Consider the following 18,096-nt stretch of genomic DNA (forward strand, 5'->3'; position numbering starts at 1 on the left):
GCAGATACTTCTGTTTAGGAGTCTCCTGGATCAAGGTGCTTGAAGAGAATTTTAATGGGATAGGAAAAAGAGTGCCTCAACTGCTTCTTCTTTGCAGTTAACAATGAGTGCTGGGTTGGATCCTTGTGTTCTAGTCCTCAACTGACTTCAGACTCCATTGTCCTAATGGATGAATCCAACTTGCTTTTGCTTCATAAAATATTTGCCTTTGACAAGCTGAATTCTGTGGAATTACAATTTGATGGTGTTGCTCTAGGAAATACTTTCAAACCAATAGTTATTAATCCTGAAAGGATGAAATCACTAGGATGCAATGATATATATGTTGTACCTCAAATTATTTCTTGGTAGGGACTGTAAAGTATCTGAAGGGAAGTTATTTTTGAGTAGAAAGATGTGGTTTACATCCCTGGGAGAGGTACTATGGCCCTGTATATCTCTGCATGTTTAAAAGCATTCACATGTGGCTTTCTTCATTAGCCATCCTTGCTTTTGCTCCCAGATTCAGGCTAAGGAAAGGACCAGGAGTCCTTTCTATGCTCTGAGTTCTATGTAGTTTTTTTTTCTATGAATTTCTGGGTGTTATAGTTGAACAGCTGATCCAGAAGTAACATGTGTGCACATAAAGGCAGGGAGAATTTAATGTCAGCATTTTGGAATGCTTTATTGGGCCTAAATCTTCATAGCTTGTGTTGGCTGGTGATGGCGGACTTGCGGCAGCAGTTTCTGTGACAGTGTATAGAGTGCTCTGGCTCAGACTGAGCTTCCTGTGTCAAACAGCCAGGGTTCATCCAAGATATGGGGATATATTTGAGTCCCTGATTCTTGAGAAGGGAATATTTGTTTTGCATATGCGCTCAACATAGACAAAATTTTGTTTAACTGGTGGGGATAATGCACTGATTTTTTTTTCTAATGTTTCTCTCAGTGACCCTGGAGGAGGGATTGAGATGTCAGAGTTCATACGAGAAGCAACTCCCCCTGTTGGCTGTAGTTCACGCAATTCTTATGCTGGGATAGACCCAAACAACCAGGTGAGAATTAAAGCTACTACAGTTGTTGCTTTAGTATTGCTGGCTTTGCACTCCGTAGATATTCTCTTATTATTATTTTGTTGAGGTTTTGGGTAATTTATATTAAATAAAGCAATTTTCTGTTCTGTATATAACTGCTTTACTAAGAAGGCATTGCATTCTCCCACAGTGTAACTCTCAACTCATCTTGTACTTAAATTAGGAATGGCTGGATTTTGAAAGGGAACCTACTGTTCCATCAGAAAGTATTCCCTTTTCCTCAGTTAGTTTTCTTCTGATTTAAGAAGTCAGAATGGCTCAGAGTATGGTGAGCTAGGTACTAAGAACCTGCTGTGGTGGAATTCCCTTGTCCCTTTGGGTAGCTCAAGCTGTATCTTCATGCTCGTGTTCTAACTTTGTCTTCCTCCCTTACTTTTGTTTGTTCTGCCATTTAAAGCTTAATCGGTAAATTTAAATGCTGTATTTGGGGAGGCTTCTGTTGTCTTAGAATATTTCCACTGCTGATTATCTCTTGCAGTTGTGAATGGGTTTCTGCAGGTTATTATTCCTGATAGGTCATATTTTGGGGTCAAAAAAGTTAGTTTGCTAAAGTATAAAGAAAGATAAACTGCTGGAAATGGGAAGAATAAAACTGTTTATTTTTTGGATGCCCTCTGTAAAATCTTCACTTCCTTGATTGTTCAGCAGGCTTGGGAAGAAAGCAATAAATAGGGAGTCCTGCCAGATGGAAGTGATGAAGAACGTGACTTTATTACATTTTAATGTAACTTTATTATGCTCTAGTTGGTTGGATTTCACTGGGGAAGTTGCTCTGTTTATGTCTACTAGGTTTATGTGTTCAAATTCCAGAGTGTTGGATGTGCTGTTTCTTCTGTTTGGCTTGTGATATTTAGCTGGTTATGACTAGTTTTTATCAACCCTTCATGAGGACAAGTAGATGAACTGGCCAGGCTGTACAGTTATGTTGATAAGGAACAGTGCAGCATCATAGTAAAGACACACAACCTGTCTTCAAATGACATGGAAGTCCTTGGCATGGTATTGCAATATCATGTTCTTTTAATTAGCTCTCTGAGCAAGCAGTAGATAACGAAGTGCAGTGGTATGCTAATGTTGGTGTTTTATCTGAATCATGCTCAGTTATGCAGCATAGATACTCTTAAGAGATTTTCCTTCAAGAGAGAAAGTGTTTGCTGGTGCAAAGGAATAGGAAGCGATGGTCCATGTAGGAAGATAGAAACATGATGCCCAGACTAGTTGTTTGACTGGTCTTTGGAAAAAATATGTTCCAAACATAAGTGTTTTAATATTAAAGCCTGTGGAGAAGTTCAACCTACTGTGAAAGAAAGTATAGTGTTTAGAATGTATTGGTCCTAAGAAAAGTAATATTCACTGGTCCTCCGTGATTGAATGTGCAGCATCAAAAGGGAACATAAACAGTAAGCATCTGAGTTGTGTTCAGTTGTTCAGTGTGAAATAGCTTTCTTGTGGTGATGCATTTGTATTCAATGACAGCCTTCATCAAAGCATATTATTGAATGGAAAGCTGTTGAAACATGACAAAATGAGTAACTAAAAGTGTGTGTGATGATGTTGTGAAGAAAATGTATTAAACAAGCTCTTAGCTGCTTTTTCAGATTAAACATAAAGCCATTGTTCTTCTGTGCTGCGGCTGAACAGGATCTGCACACATCTTCAGGTTACCTGAAATTGCTGTGCTTACAGAAAATAACTAGTAGAATTATGCTCTTTTCCCCAGAGTAATTTTTACTAGGAATTTTTGGAAAACAGCATCCCAGTAAGTGTACATCTATCAATCAAGTGGCCATCATATTTGTGTATTATAGGTTCAGATTTTGCCTTTGAGTGTTCTTCCTCTATCTTATTTCTGAGTGATTTTATTACCTGACACCTGCATTGTTGTATGCTATTTATAGTTGAGAGATTGTATTGAAAATATTATTGAAGGTAAGACCAAATTCTCTTTAGCATTTCTGCAAAGTAATCTCCAATGGATTGTAGGATATATTTAGAAAGATAGATTGCAAACCTAAATGGTGAAATTTTTTGTACGAGCAGGTACCATGCCTGCTGGTTTGCCACTGAATGTGAAATTAACTGGAAAAATATGTATCTTTTCACATGGGAGCAGTTTTTGGATTTATCTTGGTGTTTACTGTGTTGAACAGATAAGTTTTATACTAAGGTTGATAAGTTTTATACTAAGATTGTTTTCTTGAAGCATTTTAGACAACCAGAATCACAGCATGAAATGTTAAATTTTACAAGTGCAGTTACGAGTGTGGCACTGCACTTGTACTTTGTGGCCACATTAAGTAAGGAGAATTCCTAGATTAGGAACTTTTTAAAGTCAGCATAATAAAGTCTCCATGAATGCTGGCTTTTGAATGGAATAGTGCTGTGAGGTAGTTGGATGCTTAATTACATGACTTTTCATCTCTCTGCAGTGGAAGCATAGTCAGAATTTTACAGCACTGTGCTGCTGGATGCTTTTGTGCCTTTAAAAACCTCTCCTAAGTGTATAGGCAAATGCATCTGTTGGAGTAATAGGAAATAACAATTGTTTATGTCCTGAAAGTTTACAGCTTTTTACATAATTTCCTGTTTCTAGGTTGGATCTGGGTTATCTCGTCTGGGAACAGCAGCAACCATCAAAGGTGAGATTTTTAGCTACTTAAATTACCTTGCAGAAGCACTTCAAATCACTGTTGTTTTCTGTATTGTTTCCAAATGCTGTCTACCTTAGTCATCTTGACTTTTTTTTTCTTTTTTGAGTGAAATAGAGCATTTACTAGTTGGAGGAAGTCTTCTTTGGACATGCAAATGATATGACCAAAACATGAGGAGAGAATATTCTGGGGCCTGTATTCTACTTCCCATGTAATGACAGGTTTTCCATTTGCCTATAAAATGCAGAGCCAAAGGGTTGGTTGGGGTAGACTTCTCTCTAGTATTTTGAGTTCAGTGCAGCCAATGACCCTTCTAGTATTGTATATCAATGACTTGATAACTTCTTGTTGTTTTGACATTTAGCTGAAGTAATTTCCAGCACTAAGATGAAAAGATAACCATTTTGTATATTATGAGTATTTTCTTGTAAATTTTTCTAGCCAATAATAAGGCCAAAAAAATTGAATGCAAATTTTTGTCACCTTGGTTTTGTTTTTCTCCTTACTTTTCTGACCATTACAAGTATTTTCTTAGTCTGGCCCTCCTTTTTTTATGGACAACCATGCAAAAAGAAATATTCCAATAGATACACCTTTAAGGGGAAAAAAAAAATCTTGATTGCCATTGAGTTCTGTGGAAGATAATAGAAATAGAGTAGGCAATACTTGTATCTAAAAGAAATCTTGTCTTATTGTAATTATGTAACTATTGTTACTTACCTATAAATGAAGAAATACAAGCAACAGTCTTTCATGACAATTGAGACTGTAGGTGTATGTGTCAATACTTTGAGCACTAGTACTCTTTTTTTTCTTAAAACTTGCAGGTGATACTGACACTGCCAAGACCTCTGATGATATCAGCTTGAGTCTTGGCCAGAGTTCTAGCCTATGTAAAGAAGGGAGTGAAGAACAAGGTAAAATTTCTTCTTCTCCATATTTAAACATGGTATTTGGTTACCAAAGACCCTGTGCTTATTATGCTAAATAAATTCATGCAGTTTATTGATACCCTTTCTTAGAGTCTATCCTGAAGTTCCCTGTTTCCTTTCTTAATTACTCAAGCTTCTGAGAAGTGTAATTTGAATGCTTATAACTTTATTCTTTAACTCTGTGTTCCTTGTTCTGACATCTTCCAGCAGGTAATAAATATTTACTGTCACCTTACTGCTGAAAGATAGCTAACTTAGATTTCTTTTGACAGTATCTCTTAAACTACAGGTGGCCTGTGGTTAATAGACTTCATTGTAGATTAATTTCCGTTCTTTACGAGTACAGACAAATGTGAATGTGGTGGGCTTTTCTATAAAGCAAATAACCCCATACAGAGCTCTATGTTCTTAGAGCTATAGGCTGCTTCCAAGATGCACATTATCAGAGCTTGATGAATGTTTTAAAACTTTTTTTCTACTATGTAAGGAAACTGTTAGCTTGTGTTCAAACAAAACTCAACAATTTTTTGTTTAGCTTCATTGTCAGGAAAAAGCCTGCTCAGACTAAAACAAAGCGTAAAACCAAAGGGAAATCTTTGCTTATTTTGCTGATTGCTAGGAGGAAATTAACTCTTTATTTTTGCCAGTTTAATCACCGATGGTTGATTAGAAGCATTAGATGGATGATTCAATCATTACTGTGTGATTCAGTGCAAAAAGTGTGTTTGAAATGGAGCATCACAGGTGGCCATGCTGTTGTAATAGGCAGCAGGGTTCTGTGACTTTCAGCTGAGTAATTGTGAAGTCTCTTAAATTGCATGCATTCAGATATACTCTACAGGAATTTAATAGCTGTAGAAACTTAACTTGGCCTCCAGATCTGCTATTTTTACTGACAGTGGCAAAAGGGAAAGTAGCCTGAGTTTTAATGCTGCCGGCAGATGGGCACTTCTACGGGAGACTGCTTGTGATAGGTGACAGGAATGATTGTTTTAACCAAGAGCTAACAAGGAATCTCATGATGTGCTTTAACAACAAAAGCACCTTTTTTTTTTTTTTTTTTTTTTTTTTTTTTTTTTTTTTTTTTTGTTAGAGGTAGTAAAACTCAGTGACTTCATAGGGAGTTTCATTGTAGTACAAAAAGACCCGTGACAGTGATTGCATCCTTGCTAACTGAACTTACTTGGTATCTGGTAGGAAAGGTGATTTTTGCTGGGTTTTTGGTGACTTCAGTGTTAATGGGGTTTACTGTGTTTTCATGAATAGCTTAAAAGTTTGTTTAATGCATGTAGGAACCAAAAAGAAAGGCAGGGTACTCTTTTATAATTAAGAAACTTTGGGATATGTAAAAATATTAAGTCTGAGACACATAAACAATAGAAGAGATTGGGGACTTGTCAGAATTGCCTTATCAGTTGCTAGGGATAAGCTGGTATTGATGGTTTCTTTTTTAATTAAAAAAAGGCCTGTCAAATTTGCCCAAATGTTATAAAATATTTTTAAATGGTAATGTGACAAATTCTTAGTACTTGCAATTGGATTTTTCAGTTCATTTACTTTGTCTGATATAAACAAATAGTTGTAAAGCAAGTTATATGACTTACATGAATATTTTAAAATATGTACTCAAACAGATTTGGCAGCTGATCGGAAGCTTTTTCGTCTGGTGTCGAACGACTCGTTTGTCTCCATCCAACCTTCATTGTCCTCTGGACAGGATTTGCCAAGGGACAGCGGTGACAAAGTGTGCCTCTCGAACAACCAGCTTGTGGACCAGTCTAAAAACAGTGCATGTGACACAGAAGTAGCTTCACTGGTAACTCTACATTCTCACTCCTATAGGAAGGATCATAGACCTCGAGGTGTACCAAGGACTTCTAGCTCTGCTGTTGCTTTTCCAGATGCTTCACTAAATGACTTCCCCCTCTATCAGCAAAAACGAGGACTAGATCCTGTCAGTGAGTTAGAAGCTTCCAAACCCCCTTCTGGATCCCGAGAGTCTTTGGGTGAGAACTCTTGCATTTCAGGAGTTTTTCAATTAGATGACATTCTGAAAAGTAGCAGCCCTCAGCCATTGACTAAAAGTGGGAAGAGCAAATCCTTGAAAGCAGACAAAAGTATGGACAGTCTGAGAAGCCTGAGTACTAGAAGCAGTGGTTCAACAGAAAGCTACTGCAGCGGGACTGATCGTGACACCAACAGTACCATCAGTAGCTATAAAAGTGAACATACTAGCTCAACGCATATAGAAAGTGTATTGTCAGAGCACGAGGAGGAGTCTCCTAGAGAAGAGAAAAAGGATGGTAAGAAAAAAGACTGTGGTGTCGACTCAGAGGATGACAGTGGTTCTACTACTGACAAAAGGACTAGTAGCGAAAGGACTGCTTTGGAAGTGAGTCCTCTGGGTGGTGTTCAAGAGGTAAAGGGTTCTAATGCCTCTGATGAGATGCACAGCCAGAAAGGTCTTGGTGCCTCTGCTTCGGAAGAGGCCAATAAGAACCCACATGCCAATGAATTGACTACACAAGCTGACAGGCCGCATGGGAAGGCTGCTGAACAAAGAGATGAGCAGAGTGAGAAACTAGCTGTGTTAGTAGATTCAAGAGCTGCTAAAGAAACTAGTGGAAAACAAAAAGAAGGAGATGTCCGACCAAAATCTTCTAGTTTAATACATCGAACAGCCTCTACCCACAAATCCAGCCGGAGAAGGACAGGAAAAAAGCGGGCTAGTAGTTTTGATTCAAGTCGGCACAGGGAATATGTTTCCTTCCGAGGTGTATCTGGTACTAAACCTCACAGTGCTGTGTTTTGTCACGATGAGGACTCCAGTGATCAAAGTGACTTGAGCAGGACATCAAGCATGCAGTCAGCTCACCAGTTCAGCAGTGATAGCTCTTCCAGCACCACCTCCCATTCATGCCAGTCTCCTGAGGGAAAATACAGTGCTTTAAAGACCAAATATGTTTCTAAAGACCGTGGGGGCACAGACTCTGAAAATGCTCACAAAACCCACGTAAGCTCTGAAGGAATTAGCAAAAAAAGATCTACACGACGGACTTCTAGCACAAACAGTGCCAAGAATCGTGCCAGAGTGTTAAGCCTGGACAGTGGTACTGTAGCTTGTTTAAATGACCCAAATAGTTTAATGGCACCAGGTAACATAAAACAGTTAACCACTTCAAAATCTGATTTGGAAGCCAAAGAAGGAGAGGTGCTAGATGAGCTATCTCTGTTGGGAAGGGCTTCACACTTAGAGTCAGTCACTCGTTCTAGGAATAGCTTACCAAGCCAGGCTACATTTCCTGAAGGGGAAGAGCAAGAATCAGCAAGTGGAGGTAAGTAAATGACCTACCAGAAGTACCTTGCCATATTTTGTTAATGAGTCTGGTATCTATGACTTAAATTAAAACGATACTTAAGCATCTTCCCTGTTTCTCCAATCTCGCCCAGTAAAACTGAAAATCATTTCCTTTGTAATATGTTGAAAGAGCTACTGAAATGGGTGTTGAATCCAAACAGATTTTACAAAATTTCTAACTAGAGGTGTTAGGGGTTTGTTACCAGCAGTCCTCATTAATTAGAGCTGTATCTTAAAACTATTATTTGTGATCAAATCAAACCTGCTCCATTATACTGAGTAATAAAAACGACTGCAGCCTCTGGCATGGCTTGAGGTGGTATCAAGAAATAAAACCAATCCCAAACTCTTACCATGCTGCCTTTAATTGTGAATTCTTACAATAGTCTAGTTACTAAGTTGAATTCTCCTAGGGATTTAATTTTTGCTTAGCCTTGCTGCTGCTGGCTAGACAGTCTTGTTTACTTTGAGTTTTTGGGGTCTTTTTGTCTTCATTATGTGAACACAATAACCTTCCAGTGCTGGAGAGGAATGTAGTTTCCTCTTATTTTCCCTAACTATTGTTTTGTTTGCTGTAATGTGAACAATAAGGTACCTGGAATAGCTGTTATTAATGCAGATTAGCAGTGGCCTTTAAAACAGAATTTGGAGCTCCTAATATTTTTTGTTTATTGCTTGTTATAATGTTTGTTTCTTTTCTTGGTTAACTATATTGTCTGCCTCAACTGGAAGGCTTTTTGTGTCAAGGTAGATGAGTGTCTTTAAAATACATTTTCAGAACAGTATGAGGTTGCTAATTAACTCAGTCTGACTTTTGGAATTTTCAAAGGCCAATACCTACCAGATAATCTGGATCTTTACATCTAGGTGGACAAACCCTTCATAAAATTGTATTTTAGATCAAGACAGGTGTTTTTAGCAAATTATAGCAAATTTGACTGTTCCTATTATGTAAGCTGCCTAAACAAAATATAGTGATTCATCTTAAAAAGAGGCCCACAGTGAGATAAGATGTATGACCAATAGTGGGATTTTCTTTTTGTTTGGAGTTTTTTATGGAGTTATTTTTGTGGTGTGTCCCCCAGTATTAACAAAACAGCTATAAAAATCAGTACAATTAATTTCTGGGGAGGAAGAGAAACTGTGCCACACTGAAGGTCAGCTGTGTATTGATTATTGATAAATTTTGACTGGTTTACAATTAGTTCAGACCTATTTATATGCCTTCACTTTACCAATGTATGCAGATTTGTTCTTTCTTATTTTACTTTCTCTGTTATTCCTAGTAACAGATTTTTGCAGTAGCTTTAATAAGAGTCAAGGTTACTCTTCTAGTACTAACCCTAGAAGTTAAGCACTTAACACACATTCTTCCTAAGGCCTTGTTGAAGTGACAGCTCTTCATGTCTACTGAGAGTAATTTGACTAATAAAAGGTCTCCTTTATGTATTTACCATTTTGACTCTATGCTTTCCTTAGCACAAAACTTGATTTAATTTTGTTTTGTGTTATTACTGCTTAAAGCTAATAAGATTCTCCCTTTATGTGCAAAGGAGGATTAACATACCTTACGTTTTAGAACATGTCAGACTTTATATGTGCTTACTACTTGTCAGTAGTCTGAAAGAATTAAGGGAAGACAGATGCTGAATATTGTGAAATATTTTGATTGCTCTTTTGGAAAAGTTTGTCTTCCCCACCATTTCACTCAACACATTTCAAAGCAATCTTAAAGGTACAAATCTGTACCAGCTTAAGCGGGAAAGGTTTGCTGTCATTCTTGCTGGCCTGATCCATTTCCAGTTTAAAATTTTACATAAGGGTTATTTGAATTAGTATTTTGACTAAGTGGCAAATACCCAAGCAGTGCTACTCTATGGATTGCAGGCTGTCTTTAAGAAACAATTTGGAATCAAGCTCTCCTCATCTGGTGACATGATATGGTTAATAACACTGGCTGTATATTGTTTCTTCCTACCAAGAGAAAAGGAAGTATTTGCTTTATGATTGTAAGAAATGAATGTCATTCTGCCTTTCTTTTTTTTTTTTTTTTTTTTTTTTTGGAAGCAGAACAAAATTATCACTTAATTGTTCTTTAGCACTGCTTAAACATTTATTCAGTCTTGTGTAGCACCAATGCAGTAATTACATTGCATTTATCTGTTCGTGACCAATCTGAGTAATTCTTTCATAGTGTCCTTCTTTACTGGTTTTTATCTTGTGTGGGTTTGTTGGGTAGTTTTCCCCACAATTTATAGCTTCTATTACAAGTTTTGTAATATCTGTATCTTTAATTGTGGATTTCTTCCTTAGGCTTACCCATTAGTAAGAGTAATGAGAGAAAATGTTTTAACTCTTTAGAATCTAAGTACTTTATAGCCAGTATTTCTTACTACTGAAATGTATTCACCTTTTGGGAGGTTTTTTAAAGACATACATGTGTAATATAAAAATATGTCATATGTATATATGTATAGCATTTTTAAAAAGAAAATTAAGAATTTTTTTTTACTTGTTGGAAGTGAATGACAGAATCAGCTTGGTTTGGATTTTCATAAGATTGGGATATTGGTTGGATGTGCATTTTGGAAGTAGTTGGTCCAACCTCCTGCTGAAAGGAATATTTTGTAATTTTATATGAATATTTAAAAATGTCTGTGATTACTTATGATAACTTTCTGAAACAAATAATTAATAGATGCACACAGGATAACTAAAAGACTCATATTAATACCACCTCCTCTTTTCCAGTCAGCAGTTTCAAATATTATTTAAATCAGTAATTATTACTTCATTTTGTCCTTCAGTCTTTTGAGACTAGAACTACATTCTTGTTTGTGTAAGTGCTAAAATGTGTATCTTAATGGATGTGGTCTTCACTAACCTTCTGCTAAGCAGGATGTTGTACAAACTTGTACATATTTCACTTCTGCAGATACAACTTAGTAGTTTCATTTCTGTATTATTATGCCAGGAAGTGGGGAATGACTCACTTGCTGTGAGATAGTATGTGCATTGTGCATTTGAATAGAAATTGCAATTCATTAAAATGTAGAGAAACAGCATCTGAAAATTCTGAAATTAAGTGTATGTATAATAAAAAAATGGAAGACATCTTATTGTAGTTATCCTTGTTCAACTATTCAGACTCCAAAAGCAGCTAGTGAATTGATGAGTCATGGGTTAGTTGCAATTGCTCCACTGTCTTGTGATACTCTGGAAATACCCTCTTTGCACTGTCCTGTGCCTGGTTTCTGTCAGATGTGTGCTGTTTCTGGATTGCTGTTTGTAACCATTTAAAGAACCACCATAATGCTGTATGTAACACAGTGGTGTTTTGTAAAACTTGAGCTGACCTGAAAAGTCAAGTGTTCCTGCAGTTCTATATTAATTGTAAAATATGTGCTCTTTAAGATTCTGCTGTGTTTTACAGCTTGCTGCAATTTAGGGTTCATTTACTTTTAAGTTCTTGAGATACATACACTTTTGTAAATAAAACTGCATGTAGTGTGATGCATTTTTCCTTCTATACATTGCATAGCAATATTGAAGTAACAGCTCATACTCTTTTCTGTCTTTGAGGTCTGCAGTATATCTCTACAGGCAGGCAAAATAGGGCTTTGTGAATTTGCATTAGGCTTGTGTTTCGTATGACAGATGGAACCCTGTTCACCTCCCCAGTCTGTGTGTATTTGTACATGTACGCTTAGCGTGTCTGCCTGCCTTTGTTACAGTGCAGTTCTCTGTTACTCAGCCAATGGTCATGGCAGCTGCTGCCAACATACTCCCTTTTATGCTAGTGTTGCACATGGTCTGTGTCATGACTTGATTTGCCTGTTTTGCAGAGCTGTTCCATGCTTCTCATGGCTTTAGTTTTTGCTACGTTTTCCTGCAGATAGAATGAATATAATTACAGAATATGGGGCTTCTGATCTTGTTTTCTGTGTGTCTGCCAGTTCATGCTTAAACTACTAAACCAAACAGTTCTGCATGAGAAATTGAAGTTTAGAAATGGTAGAAACTGAAAAATGTGTGAAGTTCCTGTGATTGGGTTGTGTGTATGTTGGCTGTCTCTATTCATGTATTCAGCAGAACCGTGCTGTAACTGGACTCAGGTAAGCAGATCAGCAGTAGAAAGGGCTCTCTTCTTATAAGCATTTTACTGTACTGTCACAGCTTTTGTGTGTGAAGGTTGAGTTTTGCAGAATTCCCTCTCATGTTGGATATCTTGTCATCTCAGTAGAGGTCAGATTGCTACCTTTAAGCACTTAAAGATGTAGTCAGTGTTAGAAATTATATATGAGGCTACTGTAGGATTTCTGCAGTTTTGGAACTTACCAATGAAATAACACCTGGAATTTCTCTTGCATCTATTAATTGTTAACCACTTCCTAGTAAAGCAGAATTTTAGTACGTTTTGTGGGGCTGTGTTTTGTCCCCTTATGGATAATACAGAGGCTTTCATTAGATGTCTTTTGGTTGATTTGGGAAGAGTGATTCCATTTTGTTGACATGTGTTATTCATGTATTTGCTAAGTATTCCATCTCAAACAGGAGTTGAATAGGAATTTTTGGTATTAGATAAAAATGAAGGTGCATCTTCATGCTGGCTTGTAGAGAGGTACCTGGGTTTATTGGTACGCATATAATGAAGAAAGTTCTGAAAGCTTTATCAGCTGTGATGGAATTGCTCACATTGCTACAAAATGTAGCTGTGAGATAAAACTCATTTGTTTATTGAAGTTGGCCACTAATTAATGTTTGAGGTTTTAGTTAAGGCTATGTAATGCAAACATTTCTTTCTGTGTATGATATGCTAACATCGCATGCCACATATGCTGGTAATACTATGTTTTGAAGATTTACAGCATCTTTTCCTTAAGGTGAATAAATCTAAACACAAGGTCAGAACTAACTTTATTAATGTCAATTATGACAAATGAACATTTGTCTGCTACATGAATATAATTCTAGGTATTGATTCCTGAACCCTGAGATACAGGTTCTGGATTGGGCAGGGGGTCAGCTGGGGTTTAGCTGTAGTTCTTTGACCCAAAGTACATCAGCATTATATTCAAGAGGTCTATGTGAGTAGCCCAATGTTTTTAAAAGTGGAATAATTCAAGTAGGAAGTTCAGTGAAGTAGGATAATTAAGACTCCGAGTTTCATCTTTGGCCTTAGTATAAAAATTCTACTGACAAGCTGGTCTGTAAAAATGTTTGGTTCAGAATTCAAACCAGATGGTTTTATTGTCCTGCTTTGTTTCTTCCTTGATAGAGTTTTGCTGTTCAGGTTGTTGTAGTGACTGTTTTGACATAATTGTAAATATTTCTTCAGGCTAGTTTCAGACTGACTTTTTTTCTTTTTTATAAATCACAAAATTGGAGTCCTGGGCTTTACTTTTTCTCCTGAATTGTGTGTTATTTTCTTCTGCACTATTTTCTAGCAAAAGTTTGTAACTTGGAGATATCACACTGTTCTTCATTGTTTCTCCTTTGCTGTGCACATCTCTGTTCTTCAGAAATAGTCATTAGTGATATCTTTCTTGAAATCTCCACAGTAAGTTATAATACTCTGAGCTAATAATTTGATTTTTTCCTCAGAGAAGTATAAGTAATCCCTGCAGCTGTAGGTTTTATTAAGGTGCATAATAATATGGTCATTAACAACTGCATACTGAAGATATGAACTGAACAGACTGCTTCTTTTTACTTGGGTATCTTTCAAGTATGCTTTTTAATATAGTGGTAGAACATGTGAAAATAAGCTATAAATGCCTCAACCATGAGGAGAACAGTAGTGCTAACCCATAAATGCACGTGAGGTACATCTCAGGTTTCCAACACAAATGAGATATAGGTGCTCAATAGAGAAAGACAGCATTTCAGCTGTTTGGTTTGGCAAAATACATCCTGTCTTCGAAGAATTTAATTGCATTTGCAAATTTCATTGCTTATATGAGTACATGAGCCATAAACTATTCATTCCAGCTCTTGCTGAGAACTGGTAGGCTTAGTAATTAGTGATTGAAAATAGATCTGTTTCCCATTTGATAGGGTGAGAAAGGGCATGTCCAAGCATCACTTAGGTTCCGTGGGCACCTTTAACCATGCTTAACCTGACTAATGTTCAAAACCATCTAGGCCTTAAGTGATGGGGAAGGGGTGTTTGGTTTTTTAGCTGTTTTTTTTTTTTTTTTCCCCTGAGAAGAGTGAGGGAGACTTTCTGCTATGGTAGTGTATTTTTTTTCCTTGCTTGCTTTCTAGTTAGAATGATTGCAGTTTTTATCCTATGGACTTTATGGTTTTCCACATGGATACTTCACCCTTGTATTAGTTTCATACCACATCATTCCAGGAATCTTCGTATGAAATTTTTTTCTGTATTTTAGAATTTATCTAAGGCACTGGGTTTAGCATTTGTTTGTAGCAAAATGAAATGGTCTTATTGATGCAGTAAAATTTTGTCAGTTCTGCTTTTTCATGTTGTGCTTCTTAAGCTTCTAAGTTTTGGTTAAAAGTTGTGTTAAGTAGGTGCAGGGAGATGTTGCAAATGTTTTGGCTTGTTTTTATATAAATGTTCCTGTTCAAAGGAAAATATTTGTACTTTGTTTCTTAAAGCTAGGTATTTTCTATAACAGTTGCATAGTTGTGGAATAAAACTGTGAGTCTTCAGGTTCTGTTTAAAACTTAGTAAAACTACAGAAGTGAGCATAAAAAGGTTCAATATAAAGCATCTTTCCAAGTGTCTGATGACAAAATTATATCTTCACGACGTTTTAAGCGTGTAACTGTTTCCAGTCAGAAGTGTTAAACATATTAATTCTAATCAACTGTGCATGCATACACATATTCATTGACAGATACAAGTGTCATTGTTTCTTCTTTGAAAAGAGTTATATTTGGAAATACTTTGAAAAGTATTATATTTGGAAATAGGCATGTGAGAAGTTAAGTTTGCTACAAGGTTGTCACTAGGTCTCCACTTTCTGTTTTATTGATCTCTGGGGTGTAGGTTTGTATTTTCAATTTGTGCACTTTGAACTTCAAACATGATTTTTGTGTTCTTGAAGGTAGATAGTGCTGGAGTCTCATATTCATATGACAGCATGCAGAGGAAATGCTTGAATTTCTTGATATGAAGTGCAGTGATTCTGCATAGAAGTGTAGAATAAAAAAACATAGAGCACCTTTTAGCAAACATTCTGCAAGCTGAAAAGCTTGACTTCCTCTACTTAAAACTGAAGTGTGAACTTCAGAAGTATTACCTGTTTCCTCATGCTGTTACATGTAGATTTTGTACATGACTAGATGTTGGATCTTACATTTCTGGAGTCTAGGATAAGTTGTAAGCAGTATTGGAGAATTGTATGTGACATCATAAATGTTAAAGCTTATTTGTATTGAAACATAATAGAGCTGCTTTCAAATCATGGTAGAGGGAAGTTAGGAACTTCGTCTTATTTCCTACTGGTGAACTCACAAGCAGTTGCACTGCTCCTTCTCATTAAAGGCAAGTAGAAACACAAATAATACAAACTAACATGAATAGCTTTCCGTACTGGTATGTGTACATTTTAAATTGTATGTCTTCTGTGAAATTATATTAAAAACAAACACTCGCTAAAAAGTCTTGGGGAAGAGTGAGCAAATGCAGGGGGCCAATACAATAAACAAAACCAAACCACAGCCCCTCTGGTTTTCCTTTTCAACCAAAAGCAAACTTTCAGCAGTTTAGCTTTCCACACTTTGTGCTAATCCTCTCTGCTCTTTGGTCCTGTTTCTTACATGTAGCTTCTTGCAGTGTTGTGTAATGTTAGCTGACTTGGAGCTTGTTGGTCTGAACAGCCTTTTCAAAAGAACTTGTCGGCTTGTATAGTGACTCTGAATGGCACCACCTGCATTTAGGAAGAATGTGTATAAAAGATGTGCTTTGAACAAAAGTTTCAAGATTTGATAAATCGAGAATCTAGTGGTAAAACAGGTAGAAAACTACACCAAAATCTACTTAGACTTTTAAAAGTTAAAATGAAATAATAAACAGTTAGAAAATGCCAGAGCTGTTTGCCTCTATAGCTTTGAATTTAACCCCCAAGTATATATTAGTTTTTTAAATTTTCTTTTTTTCTTCAAGCATGTTTGTATATCTAGTTTCATCTAGGACACTGTCTCTGTTAGTTCTTGAGACTTGCTTTAGTGTTAAATTTGAGCTATATAGGGAGGACCTATCATGTTTTCATAGTCTCTGTTTCAGTTATTGCAGAACATGACATGTAGCTGTCAGTGTGCTACCTTAAAGAATTGCACTTGAATGCTGCTTTTGCTAAGTAGCTGCAAGTGCTAATTAAGATACAGTGCTGATGTTTTCCATCTTAATGGTAATTCATATATTTACATTTCAGTTAAGACTAGTCACTGTTCCTTATTTTGTGGTGTTTAACTATGGTCTGATTACCAGAATTGCTTTTGCATCTGAACTCAGTGGAAGCTGTGTTGTAAAGATGAATTTTTATATGCTGATGTGTATCCTAGAAAAAATGAGCTATATAAATTGTCATACAAAATTAATGGGTGGCTTTGACCTTGTGTGTCAGGATTCAGTCTGTCTTATTTAGTGTGGTTCACTTGCTTTGTACTTCAAGTGTGAGAGCTGCAAAGAAATGCTTAAAGAAATTAGTGTATTAAAATAAAGCTATGTATTAAACCACAGGAGAAACTTACTGAATTCTTGCTGAAATACCTTGAAAAGGTAGTATAATCTATTGTTACTTAGAATTGTAAAAACACTTGTGGAGGAATGAGGAGAGAATGAGGAAACTCCTGTTTTTTCTGAAAGTACAGGAAAGGACTGAATTAGCATTGCCCTTAACATCGATAGTTTTGACAATGAAATGCTTGTAGCTTGAATGTTGGTGTTAAAGTAAATCTCTTCATGTAGCTTCTTTGTTTTAAAGCAAGCTATAAATTGAAGCTTCAGACAGAGAATTAATTTGGTAACCTGTGGTTCATGCGTGAATGAAACTCTTGTTTCAGCCTTTATTGCTTTAGCTGTGGCAGTAGCACACAACCGTAGTAGGTTGCTATAGGTTGTTGTTCCCTGTAGGCCAGCATTAGAGTCTTTGCTGGTAAGTGTTGAAAGCTTAATGACAGTAGTGTTGGAACTTGAAGTGTGCTGAAGTGCATATGGACTGCTCTGCCTGTAGCATTCCTGCCATTGCTCTCTGTGGGGTTGGTTTTTTTTTTGGTACGGGGGAGAGGGGATGTTTGTTTTTTGTTTGTTTGACACAATTCTTGGTTTTCTCACTCTAGTAACAGGCTTCTTGGCCACCAAGTTGTGACTTCCCTGTCAAGTTTGTGATTTTTCTCTTGCACTGACTTCATGTCAATTTTTTTTTCTCCTCCAATTGCCTGCCAAACCCTATTTTCTCTGTGGCCCATTCATTTGAGCTCTTTAGTGCTCTGCATTCAAATTGACTAGGAGCTTCCTTGGCTCAGGAGGAAGACTTCTCAGATTGTAGACACACCATGAAGCAGTCCAAATCTGAAATTGTTCAGATTGTAGTGCTTAAGGAGCACAGGTGGATTTTGGGGGATAATGTGTGGATAAATATTTTAATCCCTTGAGGACATACAAATTGTTTTTTACGATGTTGCTTTATAAATTCGAACCAAACCTTTTGTTTGGGAACCTGAAATAACAAAACCATCAGTCCTTAAAAATAAGTTATTCTCTTACTTATTCTCAACCTCCTGCCTCTGTGAATTATATTGTAATGAGTCTAGAAGGAGCAACATGTATCCCTTGATGCTTCTGAGAAAAAAAAGCTGCTTTTCTTTTGTCCCCTTAAAGAGTTGTGATGAGGTTAACTTCAACCCTGCCTATTTGGCAGAAGTTAAAAAATTGAGAAGATTCTGGTGAGAAGTGGTAGACAACTTTGCTAGGTAGTTCTTCAGGCTTCTCCTTAATTACCTGTTCAGTGAGATAAAGGGAGAGATCAGGTGTCTCTTCCTGCCATGCATTAACAGAAAAGATTTGGGATATCCAACCTTTTTTACAACCTGGCTATTTGGATCTGGGGGTG

General features: G+C 36.7%; 1 protein-coding gene across 10 annotated transcripts in view; it reads left to right on the forward strand.

Moving 5' to 3' along the window:
• The window catches only part of PCNX1 (pecanex 1), a 93,249-nt gene that overhangs the window by 17,774 nt on the left and 57,379 nt on the right, over positions 1 to 18,096 (forward strand). For all 10 annotated transcript variants that reach the window (XM_064424411.1, XM_064424412.1, XM_064424407.1 and 7 more), the window contains exons 3-6: positions 929 to 1,034; positions 3,667 to 3,712; positions 4,552 to 4,641; positions 6,291 to 7,991. In XM_064424411.1, coding sequence (XP_064280481.1) covers positions 929 to 1,034; positions 3,667 to 3,712; positions 4,552 to 4,641; positions 6,291 to 7,991 — 1,943 coding nt within the window. The remainder of the gene's footprint in view (positions 1 to 928; positions 1,035 to 3,666; positions 3,713 to 4,551; positions 4,642 to 6,290; positions 7,992 to 18,096) is intronic.

The sequence above is a fragment of the Passer domesticus genome, chromosome 6, assembly GCF_036417665.1.
Source record: "Passer domesticus isolate bPasDom1 chromosome 6, bPasDom1.hap1, whole genome shotgun sequence".
Lineage (NCBI taxonomy): Eukaryota > Metazoa > Chordata > Aves > Passeriformes > Passeridae > Passer > Passer domesticus.